Source organism: Parastagonospora nodorum (assembly GCF_000146915.1).
Source record: "Parastagonospora nodorum SN15 chromosome Unknown scaffold_19, whole genome shotgun sequence".
NCBI lineage: Eukaryota > Fungi > Ascomycota > Dothideomycetes > Pleosporales > Phaeosphaeriaceae > Parastagonospora > Parastagonospora nodorum.
This window is the reverse complement of record NW_001884567.1, coordinates 564,716-581,715: the sequence shown is the minus strand read 5'-3', so window position 1 is coordinate 581,715 and position 17,000 is coordinate 564,716. Positions and strand designations below refer to the sequence as shown.

The following is a 17,000-nucleotide window of genomic DNA, read 5'->3' as shown; positions in this document are numbered from 1 at the left end:
GATGTTTGGCGGGGCTCCAGTGCTGCAGGTGATTGCGCGACGACGCGTTTGCGCGCGCGGCACGCGAAGAAGAATGAGAGACAGCAACACGAATGAATCTGTACGGTGAGACATCGGTAGTTGCTCAAAGATAATGACTAGCAATAGGCAAAGACATGAAGCAATTTCGAAAGTGCTTTCTTTGCAAACTTTGTCGAAGACAGCAGGAACGGTGCCTGAAGCTCCAGGTTTGCTTGCCAAATGCAACCCTTGCACTTTACAGTTGCTAGTGCCGCAGAGCCTCAGCTACAAGCACAAAATTGTCTGGGCTAATTGTGTCTCATCGCGTTTGTCTCGAGGCTTGCGAAAAGTCCGCCCTTTCGGCACATCTGCTCTCCCACATGGCCGCTTCACGCCACCAACCATCTAATATGAGTGTGGCTTCTTGACACTGGATCAAAACGGGTGGCTTACGCCATTCCCGAGACCCTGTGATTCAGTCTTGAGGAAATGGTCATCAAACGCTAATACATTAACATTAAGCTTAAGTCTAACTATCTCTTCAGATTTTCGGGGAATCATATCTTGATGCAAATCCATGCCAATCAATACACAAATAAGAGAAATATTCTGGCGAATGTGGAGTAGGAATGTTTTAATAACCTCTCGCCCGCTGATCTCGCTCGATCAGTTCCAGCACCCCCAGGCCCACGCCATGTACCCCGGTGTGGCTGTCCTTCCTACAGTCATTACCATCACTAGCGCCACCGCCCGTGTCTTCATGGAACGGACTCTGTAGACTGTTCCACAGTCCATGGTTCACATTGATCGAATCATGTAGGCCGAGATCCTGCGGTTGTTGCAAGTGATGTCGAGGCAGTACGTCGTGTCCATGTGTTGCTTGTCCATGATCCAAATACGTATGGTACTGTTCTGCCGCATTCTCTAAGTGAGGAATGACGTTCGAATTCGCCCAAATTGGCTTTGTGGAGTAGCAGGGCATATGGTCGGTTTGCAAGGACGCGTCGACAAGCTCGGTGCCTGCAGCACATGCTAAGCCGAGATTGTAGCCGTCTTGGTCCAGGCCGACGAGGGCGTGTAGATTGTCTAGGCTAGTGCTTTGGTTTGACAAGCCTTCGTAGTCGTGCAGGTTGATGGTGGGGTGAAAGGCACCAGATATGGTGATGTGGCCGCCGTCGAAATTGAAGTCGTTGGGATCTTGGGCGTACATGCCCACAGTGCTTTGGCTGTGGGATAGGCTGGGGAGACTTTGCTGGGAGTAGTCTGTCGACGCGCTTGGGGCAGCCGAGGCGTGTCCATGGTCAAAGTCGGGTTGCATCGAGGCGAAGACGTCTAGATGAAGTTGTGGGGGTTGCTGCGCCTGTGTAGGCTGCACTGCATAGCCGTGATGTGGTTGGTGTTGGTGTATGTAGTCGAGAGGCAAGTGAGGGACTTGCTGGTAGAGTGATGCGTCATGTGTTGCAGAAGATGTGCAATCCATTATTTCCTCGTGTCCGCGTTGAAGATTTTCGAGTTTTAGGCCAGAGTCGTGCTTCATGTCATTCCACCTTTGCTCCAGAGGGTGTTGCTGAGGAGCATCAAAGTTGACCGCACGCCAGTTCATGCTGCCCACTTCCGCAGAGCTCCTCGTTTGTGTAAAGCGCCACAATATTGTAAGGACTCGTTCAGCCTCGCCGGTGCCGGGCTTGATACCATACACATCCTGTGTGGCCGTGAGCCGCAGTAGCGATTTGCTGACGCAGCTCTCGTCTCTCAATCTCAAGTTCTGGTACTTGGTCATACGATTAACCCAGAACTTGGAGCCAAATGCAATCCTCAGGCACCCGTTACGCCCATGAGGGCCTGCTCGGTAATCGCATGGTGTGCGATGCTCCTTTAGATCGTGTGCGTCCCGACCGTCAAATTGAGGATCTGCAGCCATGCTACCACTGTCGTAAAACCGAGTAGTGCACTGCACAGATTCGAAGACGGAAAGGTCACGCTGAGTGTCGAGGTTGAAGGTGATCGATAAGCTAGCCTTTGGTCGGGACTCCGTCATCACCTTGATGGATGCATTGCAAACAAGGACATTTCTGCCTTGCATCGACCAGTTGTCCATCTGTTCTCTCAAGAAGTCGAACTCGGGATACTGTTTTCGCCACGATGCAGTATCTGTGACGTTGAGATCGTCGAATCTGCCATCTGATGCAAGTTGAGTGAAGTAGTGCACGGGCTGGTCGTCAATCCCGACAAACATGGTGAAGTCTGTGACTGCATACGGCGAGGATGTTTGATGAGGGCCGCCATGACGTGTAGTCATTGTGTATGAAGAAGGTAATGTTTCAGGTCCAGCCCACATATGAGATGTGGGAGTGTCGTACTCGTAATTTGTTGCGGAGGTTGCACGATGCGAGTGGTGACGGCTTCGGACTTGAGGGATGTGGTATGCATGGGAGGACTCACGCCCTCGATGGCGCTTCTTATCATCGTCTACTGTAGCCATGTACACGAGCACTAATGCGTGTCACGTCAGCTAGAGCTCAACAATCCCTGCCGTAACCCTTGCGCGAAGCTGCATGATGGTGGCCTGCAGCACTACCACCACCAACTTCAAGTTTTTCCTTGATCGGAATAGGGCTAAGAAAAGATCCCGAGTAGTGCTGGCAGAAAAAGAACGATGCCACTTACCACCAGGCTGGTTGTGTAGATGCTGTTTGAGAACTTGTAGATGGCTTGAGACTTGTTTGCGATCTCGGATGATGCCGGTATCCCTTCGGATAGAGTCTTGTATTAATTCATTGCGACCTCGCAATGCACCTTCAAGCATAAATTTCTTTCGCCCCATTGGTGGCCATCGAACAAGTGCTATGACGCAGTGGTCAGCCAGGTTATCACGTAATGGTTCGTGTCACAAGGGCAGAACGCGGGGCCAGATACGAGCGCGCAGCTTCGCTGCCTTGCAAGTATAGGCAATAGAAGTGACTGATGTCATGTAGTGAATGTGACTTACCTCTCCAAAAGGCATGTTCAAGAAATTCAGGCCAAACAGTCTTGTCTTTCTCGTCTTTTCCGACTGAGCCTCCGGCCGCCTCTTTTGCTTTCTTCTCTGCGAGTTGTCTTGCTTCAATTGCAAGAACTTCCGCACGCGTTAAGCTGGGTTGTTTCTCTCGGTACTTCTGGTATTTGTCGGATCTTTGAAGCATCCGATATAACCGCTTGAGCTCGAAATCGACTTGCTTCTCTGATCTCTCCGCGCCAAAGCCGGCCAGACCAATATGCTGTGCATGTACATTGCCGGTAAAGTAGACGCCTGCAGGTGGAGCTCGTCTGGTATAAGTGTTGTTCGTTGGACTCGGACTTCGTGACCGCTTCTGTAACGACGTGGTTTGGTTGCTGAACTCATGGGGCCAATTAGCAGAACGCTCCTGGAGGACGGCACGCTGCTGCGTAGTGGTGTCTATTGTATTCTCTCCTAAGGCTGGAACATCCCCAAGCCTGGCGCATGACCGCTGTTGTTGGAGTTCCATAGTAGGCTGCGGCGGTATGCAAAAGAAGAAAAGGCTGGCCAAAAATGTAGTGTCAGGGTAAGAATGATGGCTTGATGCAGAATGGAACGAGTGTAAGGCAGTTGGAGCAATGAATGACTGTGGATTGTGGTGAAAGAGGAAGAAGAGAATGTATCGAAAGAGTATGTGGCAAAGTAAGTTATGCAGATATTTGCAATGGTATAAGATAGGGTCCAGACGACCACCAGGCAGGAGACCCGCTTGGCAAGCAGAATTGGACTTGCCGTGCCTCCAGGGCGACCGACAGATGGGTACGATGGAGTACCCACTATGCTACATGGGGCTCGAGTGTCAGTCAACAGGGTGACATGGCCATAATCCTTTGATTAGCACTACACGCTTTCTACTGTCGTCGTAGTCGCCAAATAGTCGCCATTTCGCTTGTTGTCCAAGTAATTACTGCCATCGTAATTCCTTCATCAACTGGAATGGTAAATATCGCCTAGTTAGCAGAGGAGCAAGGGCTTCGGCCGATTGCCGACTGATCAATCGTCATCTGATTGGACTTGTGCGAGGGAGGACTGGCACGGAATGCTTTGAGCAAGAATGAATGTCAGTGGTTGCCAACAACAAAAGCCTGTATGATCGACAAGACGTCTTGTTTGTGGCTGCCTTACTCCGCGTGTTTTACTGTAGTCTGAGACGCGGTGTGGTGGCCATGCCCATTGATCCAAAGCGCAGTAGGTATATCCTGTCGCGCCTACAGGTGGTGACCTAGATATAGCGTACCAGGGCAGAGGCGTTAAAGTTTAACTGCATTTGGGATGCCGCAGACAAGGGCGGGCCTCGCTTCTTTGGTTAGAGAAGCAAGGGGAGGTATCAAGGACGACGTAGCCTGGTGGTGTCGCGCCATCTCAAGGATCGCCTACCGGAACAAACGCGCGCTCGCGCTCATTCATCTAGATCGTCTGTGCCTGCAACGTTAAACTTCTTACGACCGCCTTCTGTGAGGCGTTGTAGCGCAACCTTGTTGGCCTGTGCGCCCACCTTCTGCTGCATCTTCTCAAGCTCTGCCTCAGGATCATCCGATTCGGTCTCTGCGAACGCGAGAACCAAACGTCGACCCAGCAAGTGAGTATTCTTCAAAGCGTTCATGGCGTTGACAGCATCGCGTTTAGTGGTAAATTCAGCAAACCCGAAACCACGCGAAGAGGCGTCGAACTTCTTGGGTACTCTGACGGACCGTAGTTGGCCGTAAGGGGTGAACAGCGCGCGAACATCTTTTTTCTGCAGTCGAAATTAGCACGCGCTACGGCAAAATGAGATCGATAAAGGGCACTTACGCCAGCTTCGAAAGGCAAGTTCTTGATGATGATCTTTGTACTTGCTGCTTTCTTGGCAGCATCTTCCTTTCGACGCTCCTCAGCAGCATCCGCGCCCTTGTGAGAAGCTTTGATCTGCAACTTATGGCCCTCTAGGTCATGCCCATCCATCGTCCGCAATGCTGCAGAAGCTGTCTCGGCACTGTTGAACTCGACGAATCCAAAGCCCATAGATAACACTCCTCGTTTCGGATCGACCTTGGTTTTGACTTTGGCACTCCGGAAACCAGACAGCGGCTTGAACGCCTCGGTAAGTCGCTCCGTGGTTGTGGTGAAGTTCAAATTCCGTACATACAGAGTCGCTGTGTTGGCGGCCTCGGGTTCAGGAGCCTCCTCTAGCAAGTCCGTAGCAGAGAGCTTGGCAGCCGGTCCACCCGAAGTAGATGTACGCGGTACATCTATGACAGCACCTTCCTTAAATAGGTCCTTAGGGGCCTTCTCAAGGTAAAGGATCGAGTCCTTCATCTTCCTGTACGACAAAGACATGAACGCTGTCTTCGCTTGCGCAATGTTGGAGAACTCAACAATGGCGGTCATGCCAGTTGGCGGCATCAGGAACTTGGTCACTGTGCCGTGCTCTTCAAACATCTTACGCAACTCGTCAGGCGTCACACCATGAGGGACGTTCTTCACTAATATGGCTAGGTCACCTTTGGCGCTCCTTTGAAAAGCCTCAAGATCAACACCATGCTGGGCAAAGTAGGATTTCGTCTCCTGGATGATGTGTGTCTCTGCATGTGCCTGCTTCACAGCTGCGTCTGAAGAGGTGGGATCAAGAAGTTCCGCTTTGCTGATTCCCATTCGGTTTGCGATTGTAGACATGACAGCATCGGCCTGGCAACCTGTCAGTAATGAAGGTAGGGAAGCTTTCATGTGATCATCTTACATTGAGGTAGAGCGAATTCCAATTGAAAGTAGCTCGTGTGGCGTCCTGCTTTCGTCTAATCTCCTTTTGCTTCTTGAGCGGTAATTTGGAGATCTCGAATTCGTTGAGGCTTGTGTCTTTCTTGGCTTTCGCAGAAATGATGTGCAGTAGACGGCCTTGGAAAATGGTGCCATCGGTATCGTCATATGCCACGACGGCCTGTTCTGGCTCTTTGAACTGGATGAATGCAAAGCCCTTTCCTTTGCCATCGCTCTTCTTCAGCGGAACGTGTACCTTTGATAGTTAGCGGCTGCTCGATGAAATAGATGAAATATTCAAGTTCAAAGACATGCGCCAGTATCAGATAAGAGAGACATCTACTAAAATACTCTCGACAGTCAACCTCATTTGCTTTGCATCAGTTGTCCCTATCTGTATGTTCATCATTGCGCGAGTAACGTAAAGAGAAATAGACCGCTGGCTTACCTCTTCCAAAGAGCCGTACTTGGCGAAATGTTGTCGAAGCTCATCTTCAGTGACCTCGAAGTGCAAATTCCGAAGGTATAGTCTGCCAGTCTCTCGGATCTTCTCCACTTCATCCGAAGACGGCACTTTTGTGTGATCTGCCTCAGGTGCTTGTTCCTCAACTGCTTCCGCCTCGTCTGGTTGTTCGATCACCTCTGGTTGACGCTTCTGCGGAGCTTCGCTCACCTGCGATCGATCGGTTGGTGCAGGCAACTCGTCGTCCTCGACCAAGTCCAGAACGCGATTGGTTCTCGATCGTAACCAGTCGTCATCGGTAACGGGGCCTCCACTAGGCTCGACACCCTCCATGTCTTCGTCAAGTTGTGCAGAGACGTCTTTGGTCGAATCTACGCTCTTTGCCTCCACTGTGGGCTTGCTTGCGACATTTGCTTCCACAAAAGTTGCATTGTCGACTGCTGTCTTCGGCTTCTTCGCAATGACTTGATAATCGTCGTCGCTTTCATCTTCTGGTACGACAACAGCGGGTACGATTTCCTCGCCTGAAGCAACAGCCACGTCTGGCTGTGTATCCCCGTTCGTCCAGATGTTTGTCTTGGAAGGAGCCTGGTACACCTGTAGAAACTCCTTGAGCTTGGGGTCTTGCTCGAGTTCGGCTTGTTCGCGTTTGCGCTTGAGAGCATTCTCCTGTAGTGGCGCTATGTATTCATCGTTCTGTGGTGCGCTCTTCTCTAGCCTCTGTTGCCGTCGTGACTTTGGCAGTTCCTTGTCGGCTATCTGCACACTGTTAGGTCTTTGCTGCGCGACCTACTATCGTAACTGCTTACTGGTCGCGCAATCTCCGCATAGATTTTTGTGAGGTTAATGAAGGTCTTGTTGAAGTACTTCACTGCCTTTGCAGCGTCCTCGGGCGACTTGTAGCCGACATAGCCAATGCGGCGATGGGGAAAGAACTTGACATCGGTAACCGGAAACTTGGCAAAATGCTTGCGGACGTCGTCTTCGGTGAATCGTGGGGGTAGACCGCGCACGAATATTCGCGACGACTCCATTGCTGTGGTCATATTGGAACACGCGTGGTGATAGAAAAGTGGTCGTCTTCAAGCATCCAAAAATTTACAGGTCCTGCACGCGCTAGCGGTTGGCACTAGCGCACCTGATGGCTCGGCGGCGGTTGCCCCGTGCGTCTTGCGGCAACAACAGGAGCACTTCCAACGCCCAGCGACAGCAAACAACGAGCCATACCGCCACAGTCTTGATCTCTGCACTTGACCACTGTTAATCCCTATTACTCACAACACCCAGCCCAGAATAATTCATTCTAATCAACACCATGGCAAGCGAGAAGTCAGATACGCATAAGCAGGACGGCAAGTGCCCCATGTTTATACCCCGTGTATCGCTTAGAGCGCAGCTGACAATGACTATAGCCCAGATCAAGTCTGCGGACATGGTACTTGGCCCAGGGTACTCTTCAATAACCAAACTCTAACCTTGTATCACAGAGCGAGGAGATGCAGAATGAAGCCATCGAAGTCGGCAAGTGCAACCGGCTCGGGACACGGCGTCTGAAATACTAACATCTCGTAGCACAGCAGGCAATGGAGCAGTTCACTATCGAGAAGGTGAGCCTGAGACAAGCCCGCCAGTTTCTAGTATTGTAACATCAACGTGTGGCTGACATGTTCTGCACAGGATATTGCTCAGTTCATCAAGAAGGAGGTTCGACATTTGTCCATTCACGCCTGATCTTCTTCACTAATATCCGTTCAGTTCGATAGCCGCAAGGGCGCAACATGGCACTGCATCGTAGGCAGGAACTTTGGTAGCTTTGTTACTCATGGTCGGTCATCACCCCAGAGAGGCAGCGCCGGCTTCCACTAATATCAAACAGAGACGAAGCACTTCATATACTTCTACCTGGGACATTGCGCTATTCTGCTCTTCAAGACGCAGTAAGCTGGCTACGACTCACGGTTGTCAGGGCTCGTCCATGGTCGTTACTTAATAGACGCCTGGAGTCTACAGGCTCAATACTCTGCGTAGATGCGACGGCTCCAGGCCAGCAATTGATGCACTTTGGTGCGATCCTGTAGGCTTTCTTGATCGGACTTGAGGGCGTTCGGCGGTGAGATGGTGCCTCGAGGCAGGGTCAGGTCACCGCGGTGAGGACATGGTTTGCTTCCTCTTCACAAAAGCCGGCAATGGATACATACTTCAATTCAAAATGATTCAATCAATCTAGCCCTTGGCTCACCCACAACGCTGCGACACATCGCAGAGACGAGCCAATGAGCACAGACCAACTGCGCCGATCGATGAATGTGGCACGTACTGTGGCTGAGTGGTGACGCATTTCCTGGGCGCCAATGTCTTGTTGCGCGTCGCATACCACCACACACCTTGCCTTCGTGTCACCTGCAACTACCTTTTAGAATATCAGTCCTTGCCAGATTGCAGTCGCAACATATCCGCCATTCTACCTGAACCTCGACAAGCATCACCATAATCGCACTCGACCCAGCAACAACCGTCGCATAATATCTCTAGCTCGCGACCAAGCAGCGCACCCCGACCTCCGCAGCCATGTTCTTCTTCTTCACTTGCGGAACACACGGTATGTCGGATCCAGAATGCACGTACCTCTCATAAACTAACAACTGCAGTCTTCAACTCTGCCCTCTCCGGCGCAGAGCACATCACCGTACAATGCCAAAACTGCGGTAACCTCTCCGGCCGCGTACGTCCTCCCTTACCACCGCTCACCTCACCTCACTAACACATCTTCTAGGTCATGAAGCGCTGGGAATGGTTTACATTCTGCTTCGTCCCCATTATCCCGTTCTCGCTCAAGCCGTACAAGGAAGTTGGATGCCACATTTGCCATTTCGGCCAGGACATCAAGTACAGGCCAGATGTACAGCAGCAGATTTCAGGAGGTGGCGAGGCGCATATGATGCATGCTGGACAGCCGCCGGCGGGTGGGCCGCCGGGCTATGGACCCCCGCCGCAGGGCGTGCCGCAGTATAAATAAATCATGGGGGCGGAGCGTGTGGCACGGCGTTAAGGGAGGTGGCCTTGAAAAATCTAGGCAGTAAAGGCCTAGGCGTGGAGACGGTGTATGGGGCACAGTAACATTGACGAGCGTGGCGTACAAAAGTCGAGGGCGAGAAGTGAGGCGTTGGAGTGGAGAAATGCGTGGCGTGGACTGCGAGTCTGCGGACGATGGATGATTCTTCTTGGGGATGGCGTTGGTGAACCTTTCAGATACCACACGGCGTTTTTTTGAAGTCAGTACTGCATCCTATCACGATCAATTCGATTATCATTATAATATATCGTGTCCTACGTTGAGGCTTGTAGCGTTGCGTACTGATATCAGATATAACGTCAGGCTTCAACGTCGTATAAGCTCACGGGCTCCGAAAGCGAACCATGCTAGGCTATCTGCTGTCTGTGTCGCTGCCTCCAATTTACCTTCATACACTGTTATTGTTAGGTAAGAATGGTCTCCTTCTCGGGCATACCGCAGCTCAGCCAGCTGTGTCTCCGTTCCGATGTATCGTGGAAAATAGCACCCTAGTGCATGTCTGCTCCAAGCAACATGACCGCAACCACTCATACCTTGATCAAAAACCTGTACCCCGTTCTCTTCAATCTCGCTACGCACAATGTCACCGCACCTGCAAACATAATCACTCCAGTAAACACTATCATCCAAACATACGCCTCAGGTCCAGCAACCCTTGTCTCCTCACCAATCCGAATCAGCTCGCCACCGATCGGACCGCCCACTAGCGACGCGAATCCTACAACCGTAAATGCCATTCCAATCTTCTGCCCTGTTTTCGTAGGCTCATCATTGATCGATGTAAGGCCAGCTTGCAGAAGTGAAGAAACGCCAGCAGCGCCGAATCCATACGCAGCCGTCCAGCCAAACATTCCCACCTCAGTGCTGACAAGGGGCCAGAACAACAATATCGCGCTGGTAAGCAAGAGCGTGATGATGTACATATTGAGCGTGCCGATTAACAAATCAGCGAACAGGGCTGGGACAATACGACCAGGAATTCCCGCGGCGTTGAGGATGATCAGCATGATGAACGACTCGGACTTGGACACGTGCAGAGCATCTGCGCTGAATTCGCGGATGTAGAAGAAAGGAATCCACAGGCCTACAAAGACGAAGAACATAGCGATGACGTAGAGCGCGTATGTGGGCTCTTTGAACGCATGCCAGTCGACAATACGCTTTTTGCTAGTCCTGCTATCGTCGCTGGCAGCAGAGTATTTGCGACTGGGACCAGTGCGAGCGAGGAGGACAATGAGGATGGAAGTGAAGGACACAACGCAGCACATGATCCACATTGTAAAGCTAATCCCCTTCGTGATAATCGTGTATCTGGCGATGAGCGGAAAAATGATACCACCAAACGACGCGCCACATCCCGCGATCCCCAGCGCCGTCATTTTACTCCTTGACCCCTCGAAGAAAACAGCTGTCATGGTCACTGCCGGGCAAAACATGAGGCCATGCCCGATGCCCTGGAACACGCCGTGGAAGAAGAAAGCTTTGACGAACGAGTCGCTGTAGCCTGCGGCGATGAGGCCGACGATCTGGAAGATGCTGCCGAGGACGAGAAGGCGTTTGTACCAGCCGTGGTCGAGGGCCCAGCCGGAGAAGGTGCCGAGGAAGTAGACGAAGAAGATGTGCACGCTGCCGATCCATGCGACCGTTGAAGGGGCAGATTTGAGGCTGATTTCGTAGGGGAGCTGGAAGATGCCGAAGGATTGGATGAGGCCGAAGGAGTTCATCATTACAAGGAAGTTAACGATGACTTGTAGCCAGGCTTGTAGGGTGCTGGGGTTGAGGGACCTTTCTGTGGTCTCGAGATTTGTGGTCTCGACTGAGCGTTCGGGTTGCTGTGACTGGGTTTGGACTGATAACTCTGTTGATTCTGGCGATGTCTTAGAGTTTCGAAACGATAGTCTGTAATCTGAGAGTGGTCTCTGGTGGGGAGACCATCTGCTGAAAATAGAGTTGCTCATGTTTTCTGCAACGAGCGCAACGAAAAGAGTGACTGATGATATGCCGAAAAGCGAAACTCGACGAGCTCTGGGGTATGCCATTTACTTAAGCTGGAGTGTACTTCTAGAGTGGATGGTACTGCACATCTCACCCAGGTTAACACATATATGCATGACGATAGCTTATCTCGAAAGTCCAACAGCCTTGAGCATGTTTGCCCGTGTATGAGTATAGCACACACTATTGGACAGAATCGATTGGTTTTGAGCAGATAAGGCTTGAAGTTTGGAAGCCGAAGGTACCTATAGTAGTGTACCAGTATCAGTGCTGCAGATCAGAGCCGTTGAGACTCCGCGCAGCGGGCTCCACGATCCAAGATAGACTGGATTCCGGTGCTTACTCTACTCCGATAGTAGCAGAGTATGGATATGTGGTAACACGATCGCTGAAACTTGACTCCTAGGCCTTAGAAACCATCGCACTCGCCACGTGTTGTATTGTGTGGTAAGCTAGAAGACAGTATTCCACATATGGATAATACTAGGTCAACGAACACACTTGCACCTGATTAAATGCCGAGAAGCAAATGCACAGCTTGTTGACCACCGAACCTCTCAACAACAGTTTTGTTCTCCTTGAGCGAGGAAAGGCAGACGGTGATCCTGTGGCAATAAGAGGGATTCATGAGTGGAGAAGGATTGTCAAAGATAGTCAGACTGCTGATTTCATGGCCCGCGATGCATCTTTGACTGAACTTGAATTTATTGTTTGAAGGATGGCGGTTAATGCGCCACTGAACGCCTGGGGAAAGGGCAGCCAGATCCAGCTAGATGATGGCCTGTGCATGGATCCTTACGGTCATTCTACGACAGACTCTGCTGCAACACCTCTACACCATCTTGCATGCTTACGGGGAAATTTCCGCGTCTGCAAAAGCTCATCGTGAAACGTCGCTTGTGCATAGAAGGCTGCGCAATTGAGGCTATCCTCCATGTTTCAGCACGCTTGGGCCTGCATTTACCCCATATTTCGGGAGGCCATATTCTGGAACATCACTGTATTCGACGCCATTTATGCAGCGCGGCATTGTCCAGGCCACCAATCACGAAGTTTGGCTATATGGTTCTGTGTAGGCTATTCTACACCTCGTCCTACCGAATTTCGGATCAGGACCGACATGATGAATGCGCGCAGATCTGTTAGGGCATTGGCAGCGCAGCTAACGTACGCCAACGACGGCAGAAATTATGAGGAGTGAGCATGCAATTATCAATCCGAGTGTTCGGTCTACGGTGCGTGGGCTTGAGACTCCCGTAGGAGTTGGTGTATGCTATGGACCTGCTATGGCCATCGATGACTATTTTTCAGTACTTCCATCGTTACCTCTTTGTCCTCTAACTACCCATCAAAGGCTTCTCTTTATCACGCCCCTTAACAATTTTTAGCTCTATCCAACTACTCGTGGTGCTGGCACACCAAATTACAATGTTCATTCATCCTGCGCTTCAGCTGTGCTTAGTGCTTTGCGTCCTGTCTGGCGCACAAGCTCATTATATGAGCTTAGACGCTACGATCTCTCTCTCGGCTCCAACCACTACTCACGCGATGGCCGCCCAGAAAGCCTCAGTGGAGAGTTTAATCAATGTAAGGACGGCTAGTTCCCTCATCGACGAAATCCCACTAATGTTCACCTCAAGCACATGCCCAGCGACGAAGAGAATCCTTTCACACCGCCGGCAGCATTGCTAGGGCCTGAAGACGACATTTACAGTTCGCATATACCATCAGGATTACCTCATTCCATGTGGCCACAAGGGAGCACTTCAGATTCTGCGATGTCGCAAGCTGGAAATTCCGCCTTGACCAGTTTGACCGTGCCACCTGTATCGAGTCTGGGCATGATGATAGCCATCACAGATCTTGCTAGTACCATGACTATGGACAACACCATCGCTACGCCTTCCGCTACATCCATCACCACTATCTTGACTACGGTTTTCATCGCACCTACTCCTACAAGCCCAGTCGAGGTGTCATTGCCCTCGACTACAAGCAGTGCGGGTGCAGAAGCCACACAATCGACTACACCACAGTCCAAGCGCGCAACAATCCTGATCGGGTTGGGAGTTGGCCTCATAATCGGTATGCTGATGCTCGGAGGAATAGCAGGTCTCTTCCTCTGGCGTCGTCGCAAGAACAAACTCAACAAGCTCGAGGCCAGCAACGACATTCACCTCGATCCAAACCCCCACAAAGGCTTTGCAAAGTTTTTCAAACTCAAACAACCTAAGGGAAGCGAGGATACCGAATGGAGCATCGAGTCTGCCGAGAAAGTCTCTATTGTCAAGAACGTGCGTGCTCAAAGCGTTCTCACGAGGTCTAGTTCGAAGAGATCGAATGCGTTGAGTGAGAGTGGTGTCATTCCTATTGGGATCCCGGAAGAGGGAACGAGGATCGCGCTGACGAGTCATCCGATGACGCCGAGCTACACTAGGTTGGCATTGCGAAAGTCGGAGATGAAAGATAAAGACGCAGGGCTCGAGGAGGAGGAGTTGAAGCTAGTTCCTGGTTTGGTAGTGAAGTAGTGACTCCACGAGATAGCAAGTGTGTAGTTGGCGTCGTGTAAGATGAATGTTTGATCTTGGTCAGACTTGGGACCATTAGCTCCGTAATGCTCCATCTTCTCTATCACCAAATCCTATGATTTTTTAATTATTCGAATCCGTCATATGATGCAGTGTTCGTGTCAAGACGCGATTCCTCTCTCCTTTGTCCTAGACTGGCTTGGCATGGCAAGAACACCTCCAGCTTCGAGCACAAAACCCAAACATTGCCATGAACAGCTACCACAATTTCAAAATGCTCCGTTACTACGGTCACGTTTCGCCACAGGTTCCAATCCACAACGACTTCGGCTGCGCATGACCCGAGGACAACAATGAGGCGTACTATGCGCTAACTCTTCTAGCAGAAAGTTCAGGTCGAAACTAGGCATTCTACTGTCATCAAAGGTTATCCACGCGACCCTCAGTCACGTGGCGTATTTCAGAGCATTTGGCCAATGGAGATGTGCTAAATACGGTACGTGCATGCATAATACTAGAAGTCATTTAGGCACCCTGTGCGAAAAGGGCGGAGGTGCCAATTCAATAATACGATCTGGTACAAGGGCGTCAGCCACAACACACATATAGTAGTAGCCCGAGTGGAAGGAAATTTGGAGGCTTTCATCGCTTCACATGCACATGATGGTAAGGCGCTGGACAGCAGCTTGAAGGTACAGGAACGACGTCCTGAGCATAAAGTCCATTACTGGGTATATCGCAAACCACATATCTAACATAACATTTTAGACTCCGTCATCGGTGCACGTATCCTATCGAATATGAAAACTGGACTACGCGCCACTCGAGAACTTGCCCTGATCAACAATGACAAGACCAGCAACGGTCGCACTGGACAGCGTCGAGAAGACACCAGAAATCAGAGAAGAAACAGCGAGACGTGAAACGTCGCCACTTCGTCCGGGGCTGATCTGACTGAGCACACCAATCTGGGTACCGAGCGAACCAATGTTGCCGAAACCGCAGAGAGCGTAGGTGGCAATGACACGGGAGCGGGGCGACAAAGAGTGGTACTCGGATGTTGGGTCGTCGGCGGCGACAAGCGTGGCAAAAGCGACGAACTCGTTGGTGATGACCTTGATACCGATAAGACGGCTGACGAGGAGGATGTCCTTGCCCTCGCGCGATACACCGAGGAAGAATGCGACGGGGTAGAAGATGTAGCCAAGAATGAGCTCCAGAGTGAGGTCGTACTCGCCATCAAGGTTGATGTAGCGTCCCCACCAAGTGAGCAGTCCGTCGACCATGTTCAAGAGCGCAATGATACACAAGAGCGTCGAGACGATCATACCGGCGATCTTGAGACCGAGCCAAGCACCGTTGGCAAATGCGTGGAGCGCGTTCGCAGCCTTGTGCTCCTCGTCGTCTGGAATCACAACGCGGCCGGCTGTAAGAGTCTCTTCCTCTTCGGGGTAACGAAGCTTGCTGAAGGCGAGCGAGGCGGGGATACTCATGACGCAAGAGGAGATCAGAGCCTGGGGGTTGAGACCCATGGAAATATAGGCAACCAGCACACTTCCGGCAATGGTAGCAAAACCAGAGCACATGACTTGGTGCATCTCGGCCATGGTAAGATGAGCTACGAAGGGCCTGATCAACATGGCAGATTCTCCCTGACCGATGAAAGGTGAGGCAGAAGCGACGACAGCCTCGGCACCGGAGACACGCATGGCCCAGAAGAAGAAGACGGCGAATTTGCCAATGAACCACTGGAGGATACCCCAGTAGTACAGGAGCTGGACGAACGAGACGAAGAAGATGATGGCGGGAATAACACCAGTCAAGAACCATTTCTTCTCTGGAACAGTCTTGTCTGTCAGGAAAATCACACCGTCGTTCGCGAAACCGAGGAGCAGGCGCGCGAGCTCAGAGATGAAGTTGAAGATGTCGAAACCGACTCCTGTGCGCAGGACGAACAGCGCGATGATGAACTGGAGCAGCATACCAACAATGACCGTGTGCCAGTTAATCTTGGACCTGTTGCGGGAAGTGGCCCAGAAACCGGCAATGAAGAGACCCAAACCAACGAGGGAGACGGCACGGTTGGCGCGGGTGTTGTCCTCGCTCTCCTCACTGGCAAAGGAACCGACGATAATAACAGCGATAGCCAATGCAGCACCGGCTGGGATTCGCATCTTCTCAGGGATAAGGCTTGTAAAGCGGACTCCGGTGTTATTCCATACCCAGTGCATGGGCTTGGTGACGATGGTAATTGGGATGTGGAGAGTGATCAATCGGATCATGATGGCCAGCCAGAACAAGAACGGAATGACCCAGTTCTTGTCTTTGCGATGTACGACGACACTGGCGACCCACCATCTGAAGTTTGTCAGATCGACGCACGCAGGCAACGCTCAACACGACTTACCCAGTGAACAAGCATCCAGCGAAGATGTGGAATAGCAGACGATACTTGCGATATAAGACCGACGGAGAATACCACTTCTTCTTCTTCGAATCATACTCGCCCTCGGGATCATTGGAGGAGCTACGAGTATCCTTCTCATCATAATTGGCGATTCCGCCAGTCTTCTCGATATCATGTTCAACATGGCGATGGTGAACATGCGAATCCTGCGCGCTGGGTTGCAGGAGCTTGCTGACCTTCTCATCAGTAGTTCCAGTGGTGTACACTGGCTGAGAGTTGTCGTGGTGAACAGCATTCGCGCTGTGGTGCACGTGCTCGTGCTCATGCTCTCGGCTGATGTTTAGCGCGAGGTCTGGGTTGCGGGCAACGCCAGCCTGCATGGAGCCATTGTGGTCGGCCATGTTGACGAAAGGCACGAGGGCAATTCCTGAAAAGAGTTGAAAACGGACGAGGAACTGGTGACACTTTGTCGGTCGGGTCCACGACGGGAATTATATTTGCGTGCCGCAAATCCGCGCTACAGCAAAAGTGGAGGGACTACCACCGTCGTTGGCCCAGACTACAACGTCCAGTCCCCGGCCCTCGACAACTTGGCAACTGCCTCTTTCGACATGGTCCGAGGCGTCGCGGTACACAGGCTCATTGGCTACCGGCCAGCTCCGCTGCTTCAAAACACACTGCCGGCTTCTTACTTGTTGTTGGATACGCCGCAAGCTCGTGTCAAATTCACCCAAAGATGAACGGCCTTTCCGCGGTCCTGCAAT

At 51.4% G+C, this 17,000-nt stretch overlaps 8 protein-coding genes across 8 annotated transcripts; 3 read left to right on the top strand and 5 right to left on the bottom strand.

The window, feature by feature from the left end:
* Nucleotides 1–634: 634 nt before the first annotated feature.
* SNOG_11539 (hypothetical protein) lies at nucleotides 635–2,236 on the bottom strand (the record flags this gene model as incomplete). Its single annotated transcript, XM_001801727.1, has 1 exon — nucleotides 635–2,236. One exon carries the CDS (start codon nucleotides 2,234–2,236, stop codon nucleotides 635–637), a length of 1,602 nt encoding a protein of 533 aa, XP_001801779.1.
* Nucleotides 2,237–4,436: 2,200 nt separating this feature from the next.
* SNOG_11538 (hypothetical protein) lies at nucleotides 4,437–7,279 on the bottom strand (the record flags this gene model as incomplete). The annotated part of the gene is made up of 5 exons (XM_001801726.1): nucleotides 4,437–4,772; nucleotides 4,829–5,701; nucleotides 5,754–6,026; nucleotides 6,219–6,992; nucleotides 7,043–7,279. 5 exons carry the CDS (start codon nucleotides 7,277–7,279, stop codon nucleotides 4,437–4,439), a joined length of 2,493 nt encoding a protein of 830 aa, XP_001801778.1.
* Nucleotides 7,280–7,478: 199 nt separating this feature from the next.
* SNOG_11537 (hypothetical protein) lies at nucleotides 7,479–8,058 on the top strand. The gene is made up of 4 exons (XM_001801725.1): nucleotides 7,479–7,592; nucleotides 7,709–7,754; nucleotides 7,806–7,841; nucleotides 7,987–8,058. The coding sequence occupies exons 1-4, from the start codon at nucleotides 7,549–7,551 to the stop codon at nucleotides 8,026–8,028; spliced, it is 168 nt and encodes a 55-aa protein (XP_001801777.1). The 5' UTR covers nucleotides 7,479–7,548; the 3' UTR covers nucleotides 8,029–8,058.
* Nucleotides 8,059–8,801: 743 nt separating this feature from the next.
* On the top strand, nucleotides 8,802–9,554 carry SNOG_11536 (hypothetical protein; the record flags this gene model as incomplete). The annotated part of the gene is made up of 3 exons (XM_001801724.1): nucleotides 8,802–8,832; nucleotides 8,882–8,955; nucleotides 9,007–9,554. 3 exons carry the CDS (start codon nucleotides 8,802–8,804, stop codon nucleotides 9,247–9,249), a joined length of 348 nt encoding a protein of 115 aa, XP_001801776.1. The 3' UTR covers nucleotides 9,250–9,554.
* Nucleotides 9,555–9,833: 279 nt separating this feature from the next.
* SNOG_11535 (hypothetical protein) lies at nucleotides 9,834–11,264 on the bottom strand (the record flags this gene model as incomplete). The annotated part of the gene is made up of 2 exons (XM_001801723.1): nucleotides 9,834–9,852; nucleotides 9,943–11,264. The coding sequence occupies 2 exons, from the start codon at nucleotides 11,262–11,264 to the stop codon at nucleotides 9,834–9,836; spliced, it is 1,341 nt and encodes a 446-aa protein (XP_001801775.1).
* Nucleotides 11,265–11,812: 548 nt separating this feature from the next.
* Nucleotides 11,813–12,237, bottom strand: SNOG_11534 (hypothetical protein; the record flags this gene model as incomplete). The annotated part of the gene is made up of 2 exons (XM_001801722.1): nucleotides 11,813–12,045; nucleotides 12,156–12,237. The coding sequence occupies 2 exons, from the start codon at nucleotides 12,235–12,237 to the stop codon at nucleotides 11,813–11,815; spliced, it is 315 nt and encodes a 104-aa protein (XP_001801774.1).
* Nucleotides 12,238–13,181: 944 nt separating this feature from the next.
* Nucleotides 13,182–13,654, top strand: SNOG_11533 (hypothetical protein; the record flags this gene model as incomplete). Its single annotated transcript, XM_001801721.1, has 2 exons — nucleotides 13,182–13,595; nucleotides 13,628–13,654. 2 exons carry the CDS (start codon nucleotides 13,182–13,184, stop codon nucleotides 13,652–13,654), a joined length of 441 nt encoding a protein of 146 aa, XP_001801773.1.
* Nucleotides 13,655–14,641: 987 nt separating this feature from the next.
* Nucleotides 14,642–16,637, bottom strand: SNOG_11532 (hypothetical protein; the record flags this gene model as incomplete). The annotated part of the gene is made up of 2 exons (XM_001801720.1): nucleotides 14,642–16,187; nucleotides 16,237–16,637. 2 exons carry the CDS (start codon nucleotides 16,635–16,637, stop codon nucleotides 14,642–14,644), a joined length of 1,947 nt encoding a protein of 648 aa, XP_001801772.1.
* Nucleotides 16,638–17,000: the final 363 nt, after the last annotated feature.